The 23,443-nt window shown below is 48.3% G+C and overlaps 1 protein-coding gene across 2 annotated transcripts in view; it reads left to right on the top strand.

Moving 5' to 3' along the window:
* The window catches only part of LOC133355403 (semaphorin-3D-like), a 119,222-nt gene that overhangs the window by 62,926 nt on the left and 32,853 nt on the right, over nt 1-23,443 (top strand). For both annotated transcript variants that reach the window (XM_061572676.1, XM_061572677.1), the window contains exons 2-5: nt 4,925-5,092; nt 17,478-17,638; nt 22,212-22,274; nt 22,977-23,096. In XM_061572676.1, the coding sequence (XP_061428660.1) occupies nt 4,951-5,092; nt 17,478-17,638; nt 22,212-22,274; nt 22,977-23,096 (486 nt within the window). In that variant the 5' untranslated portion in view covers nt 4,925-4,950. The remainder of the gene's footprint in view (nt 1-4,924; nt 5,093-17,477; nt 17,639-22,211; nt 22,275-22,976; nt 23,097-23,443) is intronic.

Raw genomic sequence — 23,443 nt, forward strand, 5'->3', positions numbered from 1 at the left:
CGTTGACCTATGATTTGTGGCCAAGCCACTTCTGAAAGAAATATATGTTGCTCAGTGGGCCTGACCTGGTATAATATTTAAAAAATTGTTTCTAGTTTTATTTTCTTACTCAGCCGTCCCCTCTGTTTAAACGTACGGCCGTAACGACTGGGTGGATGTTGTCGCAGCTGTGCTCTATAGCTCAGCATGATGTCCGACGTTTCGCCGTCCAGGAGCCGAAGAAGCTCCCGGCACGTGGAGCGAAACGTCGGGCGTCGTGCCGAACAAAGCGCGGCGCAGCCCGCCACCAAGGCGGAGAAGCTGCACGAAGTTTCAAGCATTGAGCCTGAGCCCTGGCAACAACGAAAACGGATCACCGTTTTTTCGGCAATGTCGACTCACACACGTACAATCGGTGGGTGCGAGTTTGTATGCAGAGAGACACGAAGGCGTCTTCGATGAGTTGACATTCGTTGTTGGTGTGGCGGCGCAGGTTTTAACCCGACGGGACATTCCGCGAACCGGCATAACCGTTGGGCCATCTTTTTTCGATTTAAAGCTTTCGTGACTGCAGGGATTCATCTTCTTGGTTCTTTCGGTAAAGTCACGAAGAAGGGAAATAGAAAAAAGAATAAAAATAAAACATAATAAAATAATTCTCACGACGTTTCGGCCACAACGCAAGCAGCCGTCCTCAGGTGAAGACCAGGTCTGTCGGGGAGACAGCGAAATAACCAAGAAGACGTTGGGCCATCGTGGCGCCCGACGCCGACATCAGGCACGGGCTCCGTGGCGGATGGATAGAGACTGAGTTGCGTGGTCATGAGCGTCTATGAGCTGCTGTGCTTATTACGGTGATTATCGTCGATGCGGATGGCTGGATGTGAAACACCCAGAAAGCTTGGCAATTTGGAAAAAAATGAACTGCTGGGTTTGGCTGCATTGCCCCTCGCAGTTGAAAACCTCTATAATAAAAAAAAAACGTATTACAGAGGCTGGGCTACGGTCTTGTGGCAGGTGTGCAGGGAAAAACGCCAAGATAATAAACTCAAGGATATTTAATTCCCCTTATAATTAAACACTTCTGCGCTCGGCAGATGTGAAGGAATTGCACATACATATATACTTTCCTTCTCTTAAAAATTGAGACAAGAGAAACATTTTCGAGAAAAATTATCTCTCTACAACGGCTCTTGAAGTGTACTGGCCGATGAAGAGATTTCAGCTCCCAACTGCGTGTGTGGTCACAGTTGTGTGGGGAGCGGTGGTGCTGTGGTTAGCGCGCTGTGCTATGAACCCGGCGACCCGAGTTCGATTCTCCGCTCACGGCCGCCAACACCGGTGACGATTATCTGAACCGGTCCTGGGCTTACCCTAGGTCGACTCAGCCCCAAATGAGTACCTGGGTCAGTGTGTAGTAAACATCGCCACTGGGGAGACAAAGGCGGCCGGGCGTGGTTCTGGCCACTCACTCCCTCGTGTGCCGTGCCGGACTTCATAGGTGCTCGCTAACAGCACTTCCACAAAAAGTCTGTTTCAAGCTAGAAGGGGATCTTAATCTTCGTGCTACATCGCTCCCTGATGGCTCTGTAGGCTGTACCGCGTGCCTTGTTTGTGCGTAATGTCCGACGTTTCGCTCCGCATGCTGGGTGGGAGCTTCTTACTCTTCCTCACTTCCTGAAGATACCTTCATCACATTGCTCACCCGAGCGGGGGGGAGACACCGTGCCGTCTCACGTTGACTTGCTCACTCTATTGTGCAGATGTGTGAAGACTGCAACTGCTACGTTTCAAAGCACTGGGACCCCATGCTGGGCTTGCAAAAAAATGTTTTTGGAGCTCGGTTAAAATGGCTTTTTTTCTTCCTGGAAACAGTTGTTAGACCTCTCGCCATTAGTGTGACCACTGCTGGCAAAATACCCACCCAGGACCACATTCGCTCCCACCACCTCGGCGCCCCATGCTCATTACCACAATTAAGACAAAGATCCCCCGAACGGGCTGGGGCAAGTAATGTTAGCGAGCACCTATAAAGGCCGGCACAGCACACGAGGGGGATGGGTGGCCAGCACCACGCCCGGCCGCCTTTGTCTCCCGAGGGGCGATGTTTACACATCTCACAAGGTACTCATTTGAGACAGGGTCGACTTAGGGGAGGCCCAAGACCGGTTCAGATGATCGTCACTGGCGTTGGCTATGAGCGGGAATTGAACTCGGCGCCCCGGGTTCGTGGTGCAGCGTATAGCGCTAACCCCTGGTAAACCCTCTCGTCAGAACCATGACCACTGCTGCCAAAATAGCAGCCCAGAACCATCCCCCCCCAACTAACTACTTCGCCGATCCACGCTCATTACCACAATACCACTCTCCCCACACCCCTGATTCTGCAAATTTTCCCCAACAAGAAAAAAAAACCAGCCAGCCAGCAGCGCCTCTGCAATCTGTCAACTTATTTTGTTGGGGGCCGCCCTGAATGTGTCAGAAACAAAGCAAAACAAACATACGTGGTGTATATAAACACCCCCCCCCCCTGCCCCCCGCCATGTGTGCAGTCGCTCAGCTGTTCTGCTGTTATCACGGGAGCCAATATTGTGCTGTGTTTGGGTCGTTTGAGGTATCAAACAAACAAAAAACACCGATAAGTGTGTCCAAGTTTATTTCAGTTGCGCGCCTCCGATTAGCACGGTTGGCTACGTACGGTGCGAAAAAGTTCAACGTTGAATTATAATCTAAGGCGCTACGGTGGAGAGATGTCAACTACCTCGCCTAGTATACAAGAGGCTGTGGTTTCCAACCCGACCCTAAATCCTGATGTATATTTGGAGTTCGCGTGCATTTCCCCCCGGGTCCTCCGTTTTTTCCCCTCAAATTTAGAATCAACATGTGCTTCGAGTATTTGGCTGCTAGACATTTCCACGTGATAAGCCACTTCGTTGAGCTATCGTTTGTGACAGCCAGGCCGCTTCTGAAAAAGAACCTTACGTAATGAAATGTTTTTGTTTTAATAGTTTATTTTAACTTCATTCTGGTGTGTCTGCGCGTGCGTCATCTTTGCCAGTCGCGGCGTAATTCCGCTCACCTCCCCGACCCGATCAGCGTAGAATTAGGAGTAACAGGATGATGGTGCATCTAATACACGCAGACTGTGACTGGGCACCAACGACTTTAATGCAGACTCAGGAGGCTTGTGTAGCAGCAGCAACTAATACGCAGCAGCAACAGCAACAGTAACAGCAGCTCCAGCTGGCACGGCATCAGCAGCAGAATGTCTAGCAGCAGTAAGAGCAGCAGCATGGTCCGTGAAGCCTCGCCTGCCATCAGATTCACCTGATGTAGGTGTAAGTATGTTGCACTTCTTTCGCATCATACGTAGCCAACCGCGTTAATCGGAGGTGCGGGGGAAGGACTAAAAACTAAAGCCAAAAAAGCACTTCTAAAGAAATTAGGTTTTCAATCTAGATGATTTGAATGTGCATAGCTCCAGATGTACGTAAGGCTTCTTCAGGCCAAGGGGGACCTCGTGTTGATGAGGTTTTCCCTCTGTGGGTGATGAGGCCGAGTGGAAGGAGGGCGACTTTAGCATCAACTGATGGCGAGGTCACACACGCAGTCACTCCCGAGTAGAGTTAGACGACGAAATGTTATCCAGGATACGTGGACCTTAAATCTTAGTGGGATAAAGTTTGCTTTGGTACTCACTGGAGGTTAACAATGCCACGTGGCATGCGAGATATGTGAGAATTGTATTGCTGATCACAATTGCCCATGCTCGTCTTGAAATAATAATACGCTAATGAGAGGACAGAAATGGAGGTGACCGTGTGACTCCGGGGTCAGAAGCGCCGAGCCGGAACTTCTGAGAACCTGGATTTGAATCCAGGTTTCAGCCGCCTGCCATCGAACCGAATTCTCTCAGTACTGTCACCGGTGACCGCAAGCAAACACTGCAAGGCCCTAGCCATGGAGTCAACATTGGGGGGGACAAAATCTTCCATGTTGTCTGGGGGTCCAAACCCAGAAAAATATCTAAATTTGAAAAGTCATTTCCTGCCTAGAATATTAAAAAAATTCACTAACACATGGGATGGACTTTTCATTGATTTTTTTTACAATAATGTCTAATAGTGTATTGTATTACATTGCTCTGTTTTTACTTTTTTACCATTTCTTGTTTCATTGTATGTAATGGCAGAGATTAGGGATTAATAAAGTACAACCATAACCACAATCAGATAAACAGAAATCTATGCATTGATTAAAACAAAAACAAGTCCAGATATTATGGCCAAAGTTTAGCAAATTGTTGTTTTTATTTGTAAAGCATAGCAATTCTTATTTATAGTAATACATTGGGGGGGACATTTTGAGCATACTTCAATATTGGGGGGGGGGTGTGTCCCTCCCAATATATATTATAATTACGGCCTTGAAACACCGCGCCACGTTACATCTGCTTCCTGCACTTCATTTTGCCTAAAACCCATCTCCGAGCGTTGAAATTGTCGGGTTTGACTGCCCATGCGACGGACGTCCCTCTGAGCGGGTAGAAAAGCGTTGCCCTCGACCGTGCGGACCAGCGGTGGCTTGAAGGGATATCAGGGGTAGTTCTGTGATGTCCACTTCTGGTCGCACTGCTCTGTGTGTATGTACGTTGAACTGATTTCGCACCGTTCTGCAAGATATCCGAGTGTATTTTGTTGTTGTCTTATGACACGATAGACGTAGCACAGTCAGAACACAAGTTAGGAACAGAATGTGCTGAACAAGCTCTCCCGTGCGCTTTCGGCTTGTGCCGCGTGAGGTCCGACGTTTCGCACCTCAAGCCAGGGGGCGTGAAACATCACCGGCACAACTTTAAAACACATCGCAGACCTGCTGGGTAAACAACAAAAACAACAACAACAACAACTAATCAGCCGACGATGTTGCACGTTTTGTCCTTCAGCCGAAGAGGCTGAAGCCTCTCGCACAATGGCCACGCCTCGCCGCAGCTGTGGGCCCAGGTCCTGCCCGACGCTTCACGCCTCGTTGCTGCTCCCCGTCCTCCTGCTGCTGCTGGGTGGAGGAAGCTCCCTCAAGCCGCCCATCCCTCGAATCAAACTCTCCTACAAAGGTATGCCAGCATGCCAAGCCCCCGGGCCCCGTATTGCGTTAACAGCTGTGTGGCCGGGGGGGGGGGACGGCAGTCGGTTTAACCTCGTCACCCTGGACATTAGTCAACTTCTCGTGCCGAGTGGGGACTTTATTTATTTATTGCTCGTCTTGCCTCGACACGCGAGACGCCACGCTTGGTCCCCCGTTCGTGGCTTCATTTTTTCTTCTCGCGAAGGCTGCACGGAGGGCTTCCTTCAGTCACGATCTGCGGTCCCCTCCCTGTCCTTTATATCCCTCCCGTGCGATGTTTTCGGCTGGGCCCAGGGAATGCGGCCAAGTGGTGAGGTCTCCGCGGCGGTGGCAGCGGTGGTCGTGGTCTCAGGCTCGACTCTTTGCGGTTGCAAATACCTGCACGCTCCCTTGACACCATGGGGGACATTTCTCACGAAAGGGGCGCGTGCGTGCGTGCGTGCACGTGTGGTCGCGGCGGTGGAGACCCGGTGACCCGAGTTAGATTCCCACTCACGGCCAACACCATGTGACGACTATCTGAACCGGCCCTGCGCCTCCCCTAGGTCGACTCAGCCTGAAATGAGAAGCTGGTGCGGTGTGTAAACATCGCCACTGGGGAAGCAAAGGCTGCCGGGCGTGGTGCCGTGCCGGCTTTCATAGGTGCTCGCTAACAGCTCTTGCCCCACCAGTCTGTTAAGGCTATACGGGGGGAGGGGATCTTTGTCTGTGTGCACGTGCACGCATGTGTGCGTGCGTGCGCGATTACACAATGCCCGTGGAATAACGTACAACCCTCTTGCACAATGCGCGGGTCACAGGAATGAGCGTGCCGATGTGTTTGTTGAAGCGCTGCTCCTCATTCAGCACAACGACATTGGGAGTTTCAAGTGCCCACCGCCCCCCCATCCATAGCGGCGGAGTAACAGAGCACGACAGAAAACAGAAGCCGAAGGGGGCCCCGCCCGGGCGTGCAGAGACAAGAAACGGCACGCGATGATTTTGATTTAACACAAAAAAAAACCCACGTGCCCGCGCGCACGACTGCAGATTACATGTCTCCCGCAGCCACTCATTAAGACGAACTCGCTGGGGGAAAGGCGGTGGGGGACTTCACTTTGCACTTGTTACGTGAACCCCAGGCGCAGTGCTTCCAGCTGTCGGGGGTTACGAAAAGCACTGCCGTGGTTTCCGCCGCGCTGGACTGATTGCTGCGAAGACACGCAAGTGGACAGGCCACATTTTATCCCACCACGAGTCGTTGTACATTCGGCAAGCAGCGATCGGAACGATGAGAAAACTCTCGGCCACCGTTCAGGCTGCTCCCTCCTTGTAGAAGTGCAATGCGAATACTTCCCTTTTATTACACGCTTTTATTTAACTCACTCTGTTGTCGTTGCTGTTGTCATTGTTGTTGTGTCCTCAAATCTTGTAACTCAATTTTAACCCACTTCCCAATGTGGTATTGACTGCAAACTTGGTATACTTATGTCATACTGATGACAATACTATATTCTATCATAAAAAATAAAAATAACATATTTTAACATTATTTTTTAAATGTTATGTTTCGGCTTGGGTCTAATTGTCCACGGTAAACTGACGTTGGCTGTAATTGACCACGGTCCCTTACGTTATGGCAAGCTTCGGGGCCACTTCCTGGAATCGTGGAGTTCTTCCATTACTAGTACGGTACATTTCATTAAAGCGTGTTTTTTTTTAATTACCTATGTATCCTGAAATGGGTTTCACTGAGTCTCAAATCAATTTTTCCAGAGCGTCTTGCTGCTGCCACCTTGGAGGGTTTTAGACAAATTTCCGATGCTTGTGATTTACCAACTCGTGCTGTCACGAGTGCGTCTCTTCCTGTAGGAGGAAACTGTAGTAGCCGGAAAAAAACCTCCCCCCGTGAAAATAAAGCAATGATGCGCAAAGATCCGCAGAGATGGATTTGACACGAAAATTTGTTTTCTCTACTGCCATCACCTGTCCACGTCACATCCCGGGAAGTTTTGAGAGTTTCACAAATCTGCGTGATCCACCGACCCTTCCCTCCAAAGCGCTTCCCATGGCGTGTGCCGGCCAGAGGAGAGACTTGTCAGTACGTTACCACGCTGGGTCAGCGATGCCCTCGCCAAATGTTAGCCGTTCGCTGTGTCCGAGAATCGAACTCAGATTGCGGGGTTCATGGCACTTTGTGATAACCACTGCACCTCCTCCCACTCCCCCCATGTACCGGCAGTTCCTGAGATATTAAAGTCCAACAAGTCTCACGAACGAAACCTGTCTGTAAGTCAAGGACTGCCCGTATATCACCAGATACATATTCGAACGGAGTCGTGTTACAAGGCAAAGAAATTTAATTTTAGAACTTCTCCCATCAGCGGAGGATCCCAACAGGTTGTGAAACTACCCCCTGAAGTTTCAAACTGCAGATCGTCAGCGCTGCTGGGTGTCATTTGAATCGGGTTGTCTCATTCCACCCCCGGGCAGTGCATGTCCCCTGCTCTCTAAAGGCAGGTTCCCCTTGCGCTGTGGTGGTCGGCTGAATGAAGTGGAACACCACAGTTGTTTTCTAGACCAAGGCCATCAACCTCGTTAGACTTGAAGAGCCCCGGCTTAGCCGCGGGTGGCTGCTCAGATATGAAACTCAGGATCTCAGTGGGGCTGGCTCAAGGCTCTGCACACTGACATCATTCCTGCTGCACCATCCACTCACCATCCACATGGAGAATATGATTTAAGAATAACAAGTGTGTTGTGTACATTTGCCATGGTTTCATATATATAATATATACAACTGCCACACATCGATGTATCAATACTGTGATTACCTGTAACTTGAAGGCTAAATAAGCCAAGCCATGAGATAAAACAGCTGGGTAATTTTCATGGGAATGAAACTCAAATCCTGCTGAAATATTTAAAGAAAGCGAAAGTAAATTAATAAATAACATCACCTACTTCTTTGGGGACCTTTTCCAACAAACAGCTTTTATTCACAAAAAGCCACGCCACCGCCATTACATTACAAAAAATAAGTCTCGGAACACCGACAATTTACTCTGAGTAATGAGGTGCGAGGAAGCGTGAATGACTGCACGAATAATCGAGCAATGATGAATGGCCGGAGGAAAGTTGTGGGCTGTTTACCTTTTCATATGAGCTGCCCTCACAGCATCGCTCCTCTCGACGGATCGTGGCGCTTCGTACTACACAGCGAGTGTGAACGTAGCCCATCGTGCTCATTGTGGCTCATTGTATGTATCTTGTCAGCGGGGGAGGGGAGAGGGGGGGGACAACCAAGCCCATTACGCGTTAATGCATCATGAAGCATTGCAGGTAATTATTATAATTGCTATTTTATTTTACAGAGTGCAATTCACGTAAATTGAAGCCACAGGCAGAGCGGGAAGACAGCAAAATCCGGTGCCAGTAATTTTCCGTCTGACAGTTTGCGTATATTTAAGTATATTCACGCATAAGTGTGTTCACGTATATAATAAGTACGTCAACGTACGAGTTAATTAGCTGCAGGGGGAGGAAAATAAATAATTGCAACGTAAATATTTTACTTGCACGAGTAAAGCACATTGGGAGAATATTTCTCTTGTTCGGAAATGAGCGACAACAAAAAAAAGACACATTTTCTACCGCAGCTTATGTTACTAATCTGGCGGCGAGTAATTAACGGCGGGCAAGATTGTCCAAGCGAGTGGATATTATTTTGCGAGCGCGCGCGCGCGTCCACACGCACGTCTCGGTCTCGTATGCTCGACTCGCTCCGTGGGATGCATGGAGCACGGAAGGGGGGAAACACAGCCCGCAAATTAAACTCAGCAGCAGCATCAGCCGACGCAGCAGCAATAGCCACCGTTGAAATGCGAGCGATCCCATCAACAGCATTTGTCAGGAATTTTGCGGCTCTCATTGTAAAAATATGAGTTGTTGCAGCCCCCCCACCCGCCACCCCACCCCCCACCACAAATGTTTTTGTTTCATTTTTCAGCAGTTGCGTTACGTTTGGTTAGTTGAAGTAAAAACTAATTATGATTGCTACCGCTGCATCGGCAGTGGTGCAGAAATACAATTAACTGCAACAACAAAGAGGCAATTGACCGCACCAAATAATAGGTGACGTTTCAGCCAATGCACCTTCTTCATTTCCGTTCAGTAAAGAAGGGCTATTGCCCGAAACGTCGGTTATCATTAATTATATTAAAGGCCACAGTGTCATTGACGATCAGCAGCAAGGCACGTGTGCGCGCAGTGTCCAGAGATTTGTGTCCGTATGAGGTCATCGTCATCATCATCATCCTTGGTCATTCCACTGCTGGATGAGAAAGCCTCCCCCCTCAATCCACCCCGTGCTGCTGCTGCTCACGATGAGATGGATTGACGACGATGACGAGATATCAACTTGGAAACAGAAGCAGCAGCAGCAGTAGCTGCGTGCTGGGTGGATTGTTGAATGGCGAGGATCGCGAGAGATGGTGACCGCTTTTGGGAGGAGGCCTTCTCATCCAGCTGCTGCTCGCGAGAATATCTCTCCTCGTCGTCGTCGCTCCATCTCCTCCGCACACGTTCTCGCTCCGACCCAAGCCCACTTTGGCTTTTCTTCACAGTGTTTGAGGGAATGCAAATCTAACCTGTGCGCGCGTTCCCTTATCCGTGAGTTCCTCTTCCTGCGTCTCATAAAGTCACGCTCGCGTCAATCTCCACGCTCATTTTGCACGCTTTTCGTTTTCGCTGTTGTTGTTGTTGTGTTTTTCAGACGCGCGAAACGGGGTCAGACAATTATGATGGAAGCGGCACGCGCGATGGGGATGCGTGTTTTTCGTTGACTAATTCAAACAGTGTGTGGTGTGGTGGGGGGTGGGTGGATGGGTGGGTGGAGGGTCGCACGGAATTCTTTGGCACGCCAAGAAAGGGCTTCTTTGTTGGAACTTAGCGGTAGCAAACGCGGCACCGGTCCTGCGTAGCTTCACAGGTGAGGCGCTTCTTGAAGCGTAAAGCCAAAAGCCCTCTTACCTTACGAAGTTGTGAACTCAATGAAGTCACACGCAAACGCATGTGGAATGAAGTCCGCAGAAAAGTCCATCATGTCATGGTTTCGCAGCCACACACCGAGAGCACGTTACGCACCTCCGCGTACGTTATGGCACAAACGCAGAGCCCCTGAATCTTATTTTTTTTTATTTGTTGTAAAAATAAACAAATGCAACATTTTAATTCAGACGCGCCGCTGTGGGTCGTGAAGCTCAATGTTTCTAACGCGCGGTGTTTAAAACTCCGCGCGTTGCGCCCTTGAAGCCTGGAACCTACGCAAATTGCACGCGAGGGTAAACCAATGACAATTTTATCATTGCAATTATATTTCCTTTTTTATATCCACAGCTAACAATCTGCCGTAGGCATGACCCAACATCGAGTAACACGGCGAGACAGAAATTCGCGCTCACACACGAGTTAATTAATCAATTAATTGATAAATCAACGAATCGATTACTTAATTGCTTGATTAATGTATGCGACCTACAGAGTTCAACTGACCCTAGCAGTCGACCTACACGCACCTGATGTTCTCAAGTTTTGGATGCTAAGCAAGCCTGAACCCGGCCTGTACTTGGCAGAGGGACCACCAAGGGCCTCCCACGTGTTTCGTGGCCAAGGGCCTGCAAGGCGGGCAACTAGAGGTTACAGTTGCTTACAGGAGTGACATTGCCATACTCACCTCCTGAACATGTTGATTGAATAGACTCGGGTAGGATTCTCGCGAAGGTTATTTTCTGACGATACGATATTGACCATCGCCATTCGACGATCAACGCGATCTCAGTTTCAGATTTGCTTGAACGTGAATCGACTGCAGTTCACTCGTGGATATAAACCCGTCACGTGTTTTTCTCAACACTGCGACTCTAAAAATCAATGACATTTTATTTCGGCCCTTGCTGGGCGAAGACTCCGGGGCCTGCCCAGGATACGCTGGCGGGACGATGTCGCTCGGCTGGCACGGGGACGCCTGGGAATTCCCCTGGGAGACCTGGAGTCTGTGTCTAGTAGTGTGTAATGTATAGTGTAGTGTATAGTGTAGTGTATAGTGTAGTAGTGTATATTAGTGTGTAGTGTAGTGTATAGTGTGTAGTGTATAGTTGAGGGAATAGTGTAGTAGCGTATCGCATAGTAGTGTATAGTGTAGTTTATAGTGTAGTGTATAGTGTAGTGTATAGTGTAGTGTATAGTGTAGTGTATACTGTAATAGTGTATCGTGTATAGTAGTGTATAGTACTGTATAGTAGTGTATAGTGTAGTAGTGTATAGTAGTGTATAGTAGTGTATAGTAATGCAGTGTAAAGTGTAGTAGTGTATCGTGTAGTAGTGTGTAGTAGTGTATAGTGTAGTAGTGTATCGCATAGTAGTGTAGTGTATAGTGTAGTGTATCGTGTATAGTAGTGTATAGTGTCGTAGTGAATAGTGTAGTAGTGTATAGTAGTGTATAGTAATACAGTGTATAGCGTAGTAGTGTATAGTGTAGTGTATATTGTAGTGTATAGTGTAGTAGTGTGTAGTAGTGTAGTAGTGTATAGCGTGGTTGTGTATAGTGTACAACAAAGTTGTATGCTCTTTAGCTATGGGAGGAAACTAGAAACCCCAGCGGGAATCCATGCAGAACAGGGGCAGAATTTACAAAACTCCGCAGAGAAAAGGTGCCTGAGTCAGGAATGGAACCCAGGCTCGCCACCCTGCTAATGCGCTCTTGTTTTGCGTTACTCAACTCTGCCACGGAATGATGTATCGTAGAATTCTCTGACAACCCTGGAGCATTGACTTTCTCGAAGCTGGGAGTAGTGAGACACTCAGAGATCTTCACACATGGGAGTGATGCTTGACTTGTAGGGGGGCTCAGTCAAACATCCAGGGATCATTAAGTGCAGGACTTGAAAGGGAACATGACTTCATGTTATTTTAGCGCGTGTATGTGTGTGTGTTAGCGACCCAAGTTCGCTTCCCGCTCACGGCCAACTCCAGTGATGATTATTTGAACCGTTCCTGGGCCTCTCCCAGGTCGACTCAGCCTCAAATTAGTAGCTGGTGCGGTGTGTGAAACATCGTCACTTGGGAGACAAAGGCGGCCGGGTGTGGTGCTGGCCACCCACTTCCTCGTGTCCCGTGTCGATCTGCAGAGGTGCTACTCGCTAACAGCACTTGCCCCTATAGTCTGTTAAGGCTATACGGGGGATCTTTGTATTTGTATTTGTCTTCGGGAGTCGTAACGGAGTTGTTTGCGCACTGCGCTACGAACCTTGGCGACCCGAGTTCAAATCACCAGTAACAGTGGCGATTATTTGTACCATTCCTGGGCCTCCCCTAGGTTGACTCAGCCTTAAATGAGTACCTTGTGCAGTGTGTATTTGGCTGCTTTAGGTACTTATTTATATTTTCGAGTATTTGCCTGCGATAAAGTTCCACATGATGGGCAGGTGTGGTGCTGTCCACTCACTCAATGATGCTGTACACTGCCCCATATAATGGGGATTCACTCATGCGGCAATGTTCAAGCAGCACTCCTTAAAAGAGGAAATTGCCAAACGCTCAACGGCGTGACTCTCTTAAAAACCATTATTGCGGCTAAGTGAAGCTTTTCTGACTAAATAAAGGCCTGTATACTTATGATTTCACCTTTGTGTCTATCCACTTGTATATGTATGTCAATACTCATACCAGAACTGAATCTCTAATGAGTTGCTCTTGATTGGCAATACGAAATCATCATCATCTATGTGCTTACAAGATGAAATTATTTGGGAATCTTTGATGATAAATATTGTCTAACCAGGGTTGAGCCGAGTTAATACTTTGATTGGACTACCTGCAAACGTCAGCTGTTGTAGGCTTATGCTGAGCTGACCAATGGGATGACAGATTAACCACGCATTATTGAATGCATCTGTGTGGAGTTTTGCGTGACCACCCTCCGATTAGCACTGTTGGCTACGTACGGTGCGAAAGAAGTTCAACATACACGGTGGATTTTCCTCCACTAATTTAGTTTCCTGTCACCTGAATCCTAAGACGGTAATGAAGGTGTAAAAAAATAATATACAATCCCAACGTAGAATCCTCCTAAGGACCCGTCTTGAGACTCGGCCGTGCTTTTCTAGGTAAATAAAGGCTCTTGTTGATATGAATCATTATCACCGTCATCCTTTATGGAATTACCATTTTCAATCAAATAACGAAACAAACAGTTGCGTAATGCGATTATTGCCGTTCAATGTAACACTCAACAGCAAAAAAAACCCACGAAATATTCTGATCAAATTAAGGTAACGACTTTAAAAGGCTTGCGTTACCTCCCTGAGGAGGCAAGGGGGGAAGGAGGGATCGAGTGAATGGAGTTTCTGAGCCACTCTTCATTACAGAGACAAAGAGCACCCGTATAGCCTCGTTCAGACCACTGGGGGCAAGTGCTGTTCATGAGCACCTAACAGCACGCCACGCTCGCTCGCCCACCTTTGTCTCCCCAGTGCTGACGCTTACACGCGCACCACGTATCTCATCTCAGACCAAGTTGACATGGGGGGATGCTCAGACAATAACAACAGCAATCACAGAGCACAACATCGTGACGTGGCCGCCTTGGCCGATTGTCCCGAACAGAATCAAAACAAGCAGGATCGAGTTGTTTATTTTGTCTGCGTAATCATGTTCATGCTTGTTTGTGTGTTTAATTGGATAATGTATAAACCCACAGTCTGGCAAGGCAGTGTAGACAGATTTTGTACTGGTTTTTTTCTGGACTGCTCTGAATGGCCTCCCTCACTGATGGCTCTTCACTAGAACATCACGTGACCCTGGCAGCATTTGCTAAGCGGTTCACACACCCTGCTGATGGCACTCAGAGAGGTCTAAACCGGTCTAGGGTTTTTTCCCCTCCTCAGAAAATATTTCGTTCAAGAAGGTCCATCGATTCGTGGGATTTTATTTTGTCAACTAAACGGACAACCCTCGCCGCCGCCGCTGTGATCTCCTGGTGTGGCAGTTGAAACGTTGATGCAGCTTTCCTCAATTATGGCGCCATAATGACGAGATTTTGACTACCTCGCCTGGTATACAGGAGATCGGGGGTTTGATCCCGAGCCTGACGCATGCTGTATATTTGGAGTTTGCGTGTCTCTCCCCATGATTGCGTGGTTTTTCTGCGGGTCCTCCGGTTTTTCTCTCCACATTTAGAAACGCGCTTCTAGAGCATTTGGGGTCTGCTATAAATTTCCACGTGATAAGCCACTTTATTGAGCTATCATTTGTGGCCAGACCGCTCAGTGGGCCTTAGCTGGTAAAATTAAATTAAACAATGTTTAGCTTTAGTTGAAATCCCCTTGCCTCAGTCCACCCAGCAGGATAACAAATTGGTGCACCGCAGTCGATCCGACAGGTCGCGTGTGTTGGGGTCAAGTTTGGGTACTCCCACGAGTATTCCCACTTCCTAAAAGACATCCGGCCAGCGTGGAAGAGTAGGCCAAAAAATACCTTCAACTGGGTGGGGGTGCTCTCTAGAGCTCACCCTAGTCGAGGCCATTCTCCTCCCCCCACCCCAGAAGCCGCGTGATTAATTTCATCGTTTAAATGTATAAAGGGCCCTAAAAAAATCACTCAACGACCTCATAGTCCACCCAAAATCGCATCCACCGCACAAAACCATGGCGGCAAGTAGATGCGGATACGCTGATGCCTCAATGTGGACAACAAATAAATAAACTCTCCGGGCGGTGTGCGACTGTGGTCATCCAGCAGAGACCGTAACACAACGCAATGCCCCCCCCTTCCCGATCCACAAATACGGGGAAGGGAGACGTCGCGACGAGACAACGCCCGCCGCTCCGGCCACCTCAGTGCCACAATTGCAGCCGTCGGCTGCTCATCTACAACATCAGCAGCCGCACGAAAGAAGGAGAGGAAGACCTCAACAGACCGCCACTCCCGCCCGCGCCGCCGCCTTTCCCATGTCACGTCTCTCTTTGTATTTTTTTTTGCTCCCCAACCACCGCTGCAATTTGCACCGCCGTCCATTCACACAGCCGCAGGCTTCTTCTCGCTGGCACGGCGAAGGAGGCGGTGGGGTGGGTGGGCAGTGCCGGATCATCGCAGTAGCAGAAGTAGCTGCAAATGCTACGGGCCCCGCACTTTCAAGGGCCCCGCGCTAAATGCTCTCAAGCTATCAATTCCGGTTCAGTGATTCTGCACTTGCTCTATTACTAGAGTACTATACCGCCTTCAACTTTTATGAACGACTGGGTGTTCAAAGTTAGCGATTTGCCGTATTATCTGGCTGTATAACAAATGAAAAAATCCAGTAACTTTACTATGCAAGTTACACATTGTGTGTTAAAATCTTTTTTAGTTTGTTTTATTTAGGGCCCCTTTATAACAAATGCTATTCTGTCTCCAATTCTCCATTTCCTATTCTCTGTCTCCTCTTCTTCATTTCCTATTATCTGTCTCACATTCTCTATTCCCTATTTTCTGTCTCACATTCTCTATTCCCTATTTTCTGTCTCACATTCTCTATTCCCTATTATCTGTCTCACATTCTCTATTCCCTATTTTCTGTCTCATATTTTTTGTTTTCCATTCTCCGTCTCCTATTCTCCGTCTCCTATTCTCCGCTCGACACGTATGCGACTCCCAGGCTCGTGCAGGGGACGAGCCCCGTGATGTAGAGGAGGTTTCCTTCCCCGTCTTTCCCTCCTCTTCTTCCTCCTCCTCCCTCCTCGTCCTTTGATCTCAAGAGAGCAGCATGGCACATGGCAACCCCACACACACCCACGGGGATCTGTTCTTTATCAACGTCTGCAAGGCCGCGTATTTCCCCTCGCCGTTAATCTCAGGGCCCTCACGTTCTGAGGACAGATTCGCGGCAGCGGTCGGGCGTAGATCAACCCTTCGTTTTATTTCGTTCCGATCTTTGTTGTTTTTATCCTTGGATTAATCGCTCTTTCTATTCTTGATCTATGTTCCGTCAGTCATGGCTGGTATGTCAGACAGCAGTTTTGTTTTAGTTCCCTCTTTTATAGGAAACAAACCCCGCGCTGACTTCCGCTTAAAAGCGAGCGGACGTACATTTTTAAAGGGCTGAGAATGTTTTAAAGAGTGCTTCAAATAAATATCTTGGAATTTTACCCGAAATTTTCGATCATGTGAATTTTTTGACAACAGTGTCACTGATCAGAGTAATTTTATTGTTGTATCTTGCATTTAAAAAAAAACAATTATATTCCAGTTGTACCACTCGTGCCATATCATGAACCATTCAAGCAACGCAAGACATTTCCATTCAGAAATGCCACGGAAAACACCGCACCCACCCCATGTGAGAGAATTTGTTTTTTTTGGATGTTGACATGACACAAACCAATTATAAAGTCCCTTCAATTACCCATTATCCATACTGGGAGTCGTATCTCCCCATATGGCAATGGACTTGAGAGAGAAAATAGCCCGCAGTGTTGGAGTTTGCTCAAGTAAAAACAACCCCGTAAAGTAATGCGTTTATATCACGGGACATTTTTTTTCCCAGTATCAAAATTAAGATCAAGTTTTACCCTCTCTGGCAATTTTATAATTACACATAGTCAAAGACGACTGGGCTGAGATCATCACCCCTCGACAAATTGAGAGCCCAGCATCATCACGGTCGGTTGCCCATATTCAAACCCAGGATGTCCCCCATCATCATCATCATCAGCCGTGATCAACCCACTGCTGGACGAATCATTCGCCAAGCCGACCACCCATGCCTCCTTCAGTTCTGCAATGTAGCGATCCACCAGGCATATCGCGAGCGAGCCCCTGCCATTGCTCCATCTCCTGCATCACGCTCCGTGGGCCGGAACGGGCGTTGCTAATCGTTAATATTAATTAATCGACCGGTGGGGCGGCAGCTTACGGACGCAGAGTGACACGGTCCTTTCTTTTTTGGACCAAGGTTACAAACACTCATTTCTGTTTCGGGAATGTAATTCAAAGCACGCATCTGTCCACGCTGTAAATCGGCATTTTTGGAGAGTAACAAAAAAGAGAAGATGCATGTGTTGGGCAAGTCACGCACGCAGGAAGGAGGAGGTCCGCTTACCCAGGCAGCGGTCACCAAGGTGAAGACCTGGGGCCAGATCGTGAGAGGCTGTCACGGTAGATCTTGGAGGTCGCATGTCTGCAGGACCTGGGGGAGGGTGGCGAGCGTTTTGGGATAGGTGTGGTGGTCATCTTTATTTCTCCACGCTTCTCTTTGATATTTATGTGCCATCAATGCTGGACGATATTTATGACCCCCCTCTCCCCCTCGCCCCCTCCCCCACTCCATCGCCCCCTGCCCCACCACCCCAACGACGCAGAGCTGCAGGCGACCAACAGCTCGCTGGTGCTGGCCCTGGCGATGGAAAGCTCCGAGTTCCGCGAGATGGTTGTGGACGAGGACCGGGGGCGGCTGATTGTGGGTGCGCGGGACCACCTCTACATGCTCCAGCTGGACAACCTCAACCGCGCGCCTAAGAAGGTGCCAACCACCCCGGCCGGACGATGATGATGATGACGGCGGCGGCGACGATGATGATGATTATTGTTGAAATGCCACCGTTGTGTGCACGGCTCAAAATCACAATCTTTATCTCGACTGCCGGAGGAGGAATCCGATGAGCTCTGAAGCTCTTTTTGACACATGTCCAGTAAGGTCGTGGCTGCAAGGTCCCTCAATTTAAATAGTTTATATATATTGCCTCATAATGTCTTGGGCAAATGTTGCAGTGATGAGGCACTGTTTGGACACATATGTCGAGGATGGACAACTACACGACAATTAAACATGTGTGTTGTTCAGAAAAATGTTAAGGAACCGGAAAGACGCAACAGAGAATGGCCTGACGACGACGACAGAAAAGATTGGTGCCAGAAAGACGTGGCCACTACTTGAGCACGTTGCATAAGACATATCGCAAATTGGAAACAAATGATATATGCAGTGGACATCTACGGGGCTATCTGCCCATGGATCGTGACGATTATAATGAGCAGCGGTGACGCATCCTATAGTGTTATTTGATCATTAAAGCCATAGCATGACCACGTGTGTCACGACCAGTTAAATTCATTTTAACTCTGAGTTACGTTTTGCAATTCGCATATCACACTTCATGTACGTGCGTTTTAACTTCTTTCACACCGTATGTAGCCAACCGTGCTCATGTGAAACAACCAAGGGGTGAACAACAACAACAACAACAACAGAGTGTTTGGCATCGGGCTATTGTTGGTGGTGAAACAGTCAAGGAACAGGAATCGATTAACAAAATTGGGGCCCCCTAAACTATTACATTTGAAATACACAAAGTAGCACCTATTTCGTAATATAATAATTCAAATTTATAATTCGCATTCCATCCTAGGATCCCAATGCCCATTGATGATGGACATTGATGATGGACCGAGGTGATGACGAGAAGAACAATTTGACCAACGTGCTCATCCCAGCTGGGCCATTGCGATTGCCATAGTGGCAACATTTTAAATGTTTAATTTGAAATGAAACAATCCACTAGGCTCGTCACAACGCGCATCGCGGCAGAGGAGGTAGGGGGGGGCGAGGTTCGTATTTTCAACGTACACATTGGCGCGGGATCCATCCCATGTTCACCAGGCATGTGGGGAGAGCAAGCCCCGCAAGCCCCACAAGCCCCGCAAGTTCCGCGCGGTCTGCGGATACCTTCCGTGGCGCGTTACAAGAGTGAGGGTGGTGGTGGTGGGGCGGGTGGATGTGTACACCTCTGTGCCACAGTGGCTATTCGAATGTTCTCACGACGTAACGAGAATGAGTTGATGTGATTAGTTTGTTTGCCCAGAGGAAAAAGCCTCGGACGACGACCACTCAAGACTCGTGCGAGGGGGGGGGCAGGCCCGGGCTGCTCTTGCTTGGGGATGTTTTTTGGTCGTTTGCAGTAAATTTGCACGTGGGGGGGGGGGGAACCAGAGATCCCAGAGTAAACCTCCACACGTGCAGGCGGAGTCATCGCGCGCCGTGGGCTGGTAGGCGCACGGCGTCTCGAGTCTAGACAACGGGGCCCGGTTCAGTTCGATGATGGGGGAGGCGGGGCTGTTATGGGATTGGGCGTCGGGGGGGGAGGGGTGTCGCTCCCTCTTTTGTATTTGGGGGATATTAATTTCCTTCACTTAAAAACGGTTTTTACCTCCACCCGTGCCCGAAGCCAAACGCTTGCAGTCGCTGTTAATCTCGCGCTGTGCGTCAGGCGTTCTGAAATGCGTTACGCGAAACTGCACAATCCCCGATCGAACAATTAAAGCGGGCGCCACTGTTGTCATTTCGGCACGCCACTCGAGGTTGTAGCGCGCGTCGCGATACCACGGATGTTTTGATTGCCACAAGTGGCGCTCTCAGGACGTGTTGTCGCGCCGCAGACTTGCTCTTCGATAGTTACAAAGCCGAACGGAGCCTCCGATCTGCAGCCCATGAAACCCCTGCGTCATTGCGACCCTGTCTACACAGCCCAATCAGCGAAGCACGGCCTAATTAAGACAACCACAACAGTGACCCTTGCTCTGGACACACACACACACAAAACGTCTTAACCGGGCACACAGAATCGAATCGGACGCGCGCTCACGTAGATGCGTGCGCACGTGTGTTTATTTTAGAACATTCACTTCACACACGCATTCGCACAAGTCTTAAACACTCTAACACACACACACGCACGTACGGGCGGACACTACTGGTATGCACTAATGGCTTCGGACGCCACATTCCCAAAACATGTTTGGGTTTTTTTTTGCGTGTGTGTGTTTCTCCTCCCTCGAACTATAACGAGCCCTCGAGCCTGGGAGCAGATCGACGCGGCTAATTGTTAAAGCGCAGGCCTCGCCGTGGCTGCGATTACGAGACCCCGGTGAACTTCGTAGTGAGAGAGGTGTGTGTGTGTGGCTGGGCCATCTTTACGCCGTCAAATTTCACCGTCGGTCAGCACCCCCCAGCCCCGCGCCATCACGGAGCGAACTTCTCTTTCCAGCGGTGTGAAATATTCCGGTGTGAAAAGGGAGCTGCATGCATCGCCGTGACCGCCCCTGCCCCCGCGTGCGACGATGCCTCTCCCTGCTCAAACTTGGCAGCGCCCAGCAAGATGTTTTTTTTAATTACCGCTAAAAGTGTGCGTCTCGTGTGTGCGCGTCTCGTGTGTGCGTGTCTCGTGTGGCCACCCGAATTCGATTCCCGCTCACGGCCACCAACACCCAGTGACGATTATCTGAACCGGTCCTGGGCATTCCCCTACGTCGGCTCAGCCTCAAATGAGTGCGGTGTGTAAACGTCGCCACTGGGGTGTTGGCCACCGAACCACTCGTGTGTCACAGTGCCTGTAGTCTTCATCGGTGCTATTCGCGAACAGCGCTTGCACCAACAGTCTGTTCAGGCTGTACGGGGTCTCTTTGTCATTTTCTGTGAGAGAGAGAGAGGTGGGGGGGGGGCTTGGTTTGTTTTTTATGAAATCGCCCCAGAAATTCTTCTTTGTTTGCACAATTTGACGTGGCACAGCCCCTCGGTAAAAATGAGCTCAGTTATTTTTGTTTGCAAAGTCAACACGTACATAATTGAGCGTGCGTTTTTTTTCATTGTATCGCGCGTTCACTGCAGGCGGCCGTATGATACAATCGCAAAACCGTGAAACTGCGTGCATTCCAAATATAATTTTGAGATTGATGTACGTTCACTGAAGTTTCGATTTAAAGCTTTCGTGACTGCAGGGATTCATATTCTTGGTTCTTTCGGTAAAGTCACGTAGAAGGGAAATAATAAAATAAAATAAAATTTACATTATTAAATATAATTCGCACGACGTTTCGGCCACAACGCAAGCAGCCGTCCTCAGGTGAAGAAACAGAGCTGTCGGAAAGACAGCGTCCCAATGAACACTGCTAAGCTTGGCAGCGTATTTTAAGCTGGGTGGGAGGAGGAGAGCGCCTTGACAAATGAGTTTACACATCAACAGAGGAATTTAGCATATTGATGACAAATGCAGATATGGGATTAGTCACTCCTTGTGGAATGTGTAGGCGGTCGGGGTCTCAAAGCCATATTATGCTAGTGTACTATGTAGGATTAGCAGTAATAATAAAGAACGGCAACAGCCCAAACCACCTTGTATCAAGCTAGTGCATTATGTGGAAAACAAAAAAGGAGTTTCTAAAGTTTTTAAAATATTCACTGAAGTTGATTTGTTTGAGGATAAACGTGTGCTGCTGTGTGCGCGTTTGAAAATTGTTCAGCGTGTGCCAACCCCCCCCCTCCCCCCCTTTTGCTTACTACATTCTTACAAAATAAGATGCTGGCTAAGTGGACGCTGGCGATCTTTCATAAAACGTGCGGTTCAATTTGTATTTTTTTTTTCACGACGAAGTGAAATATCGCAGTCGAACATGTTTCTGTGGACCAGTTGACAATGATGATGAACAAATTCACACTGGCAAATGTACACCCGCTCCGTGTAAACACCATGGTCACTGCAGTATACCATCGATTTTCAACATACAGTCGATCATCTATTATCAACAGTAGGTCATCGATTATCACTCATCAACGTTATTTAAAATTGCTTATTTTTTCACATTCTATGCATGACATTGTGTTTTTAGGTGTTGTTATTTGTTTAGTGTTTTCATTTTGTTTACGATATGAAATTGACATAAATAAGCATACAAATAGGCAATAATTTAAATCCTCCTTTAAAAAAAGTTACTGTGTTTACCGTACTTACCACTCCAATCTCGCAGACTCTGCATAGGGTGATGCATGTGCTTCATTTTATAAGTTGTATGTAGTGTATAATGTAGCGTATACACTATTAAATCAAGCATAGCTACTTTCTTTGTAACACACGTTATGCCGATCGCCGGACTGGTTTCAGCCTTTGTAGCGGTTTTGCCGGATCTGCTCAAGACCACCGGATAACGTTGGAAGCAGCCGGATAATTGCGCAGTGCCGAATAATCGATCATCAACTTTAGATGGCCTTGCTTCACGTTGCAGGCCGATCGCGTGCAAAATAAAATGCGTTTCATTTCTTCCAGATTTATTGGCCACCTTCAAGAGACAAGTCTGAGATGTGTCGCCACGCTGGCAAGAACCCCTTTGTGAGTTGCTTCACCGGGGAAACTTAAAATGTAAAATGAAAGCTCAGAAGGAATTTCAACCTCCTGAAAATAAATTACCGGGTAACATTGGGAGATTAAAGTCCGATATAATGTGCAAAGGTTTGAGTTGTTTTAATTCGAGCGAACATGCTGTTATTTTATTAGCTAATGAATCAAATAAATATACATGCCGATGTACAATCTTACAAATATTAAATGTTTTTGTTTTATGTTTGTTCTACAGAAATAACCTCGCATATCCAAGTAATTAAATTTAATGCCATTTATTTTCCCAGAAAATCCTTCCAGAGTCTCAGAACTGTTGTTTTTTTTCAAGCACGTGCTGAATTCGGATCTTTGGCCAAATTCCATTCACACGTGTTGGGCATGTGGTAGGAAGCCGGAGTAGCCACAGAGAATTCACAAACTTACGGGGGGGGGGGGGTGGCATTCGGCTCCCAACATATTGTGACCACATCTCGTGGCTTACCAAACCCGTCAAAAACCCGGGCGGTGGTCACCCAACCCAAGTGCCAACTTGGCTCAACCTTGCTTAGAATTCTGACAGCCGACAAGATAATGCGCATTTAGAGTCATTGAACCCAAGGGAAAAGATAGCGATTCATCACGCACCTACCCACTTTGCTGCTCGCATACGGCAACGCGCGCAACATCGCGCGTGTAAAATTGTTCTCATTTCAGACGGAGTGTGCAAACTTCGTACGCGTCCTGCAGCCGTACAACCGCACGCACCTGTACGTGTGCGGCACCGGGGCGTACAATCCCATCTGCGCCTACGTCAACCTCGGGCAGAAGGTGGAGGTACAGCAACCGGGGCAGCGCAATACGACAAGGGGACTTTTATTTTGAAATGAAAACTCAATTCTTGAGAACCGCTTTGTGTGTATGGTTTGTTCTCCTCCACCCGCACCCCTGATTAACGCTGTTGGCTAGGTACGGTGCGAAAGAAGTTCAACATATGTGCGTACATAGCTCTCCGCTCTGTCTTAGGATTGTACCGCGCAGTTGTTCGACGTTTCCTTCCACGTGCTGGGGTGGTAAAAAAACAACACGAATTCTTACGTTGCTGAAGAAGCTCCCAGGATGTGGAGTCGAACGTCGGACATCGTGCCAAATGACACGCGGTGCAGCCTGGAAAGAGGCATAGA

Source organism: Lethenteron reissneri, chromosome 51 (genome assembly GCF_015708825.2).
Source record: "Lethenteron reissneri isolate LAM-NWPU_2019-01 chromosome 51, ASM1570882v1, whole genome shotgun sequence".
Taxonomy (NCBI): domain Eukaryota; kingdom Metazoa; phylum Chordata; class Hyperoartia; order Petromyzontiformes; family Petromyzontidae; genus Lethenteron; species Lethenteron reissneri.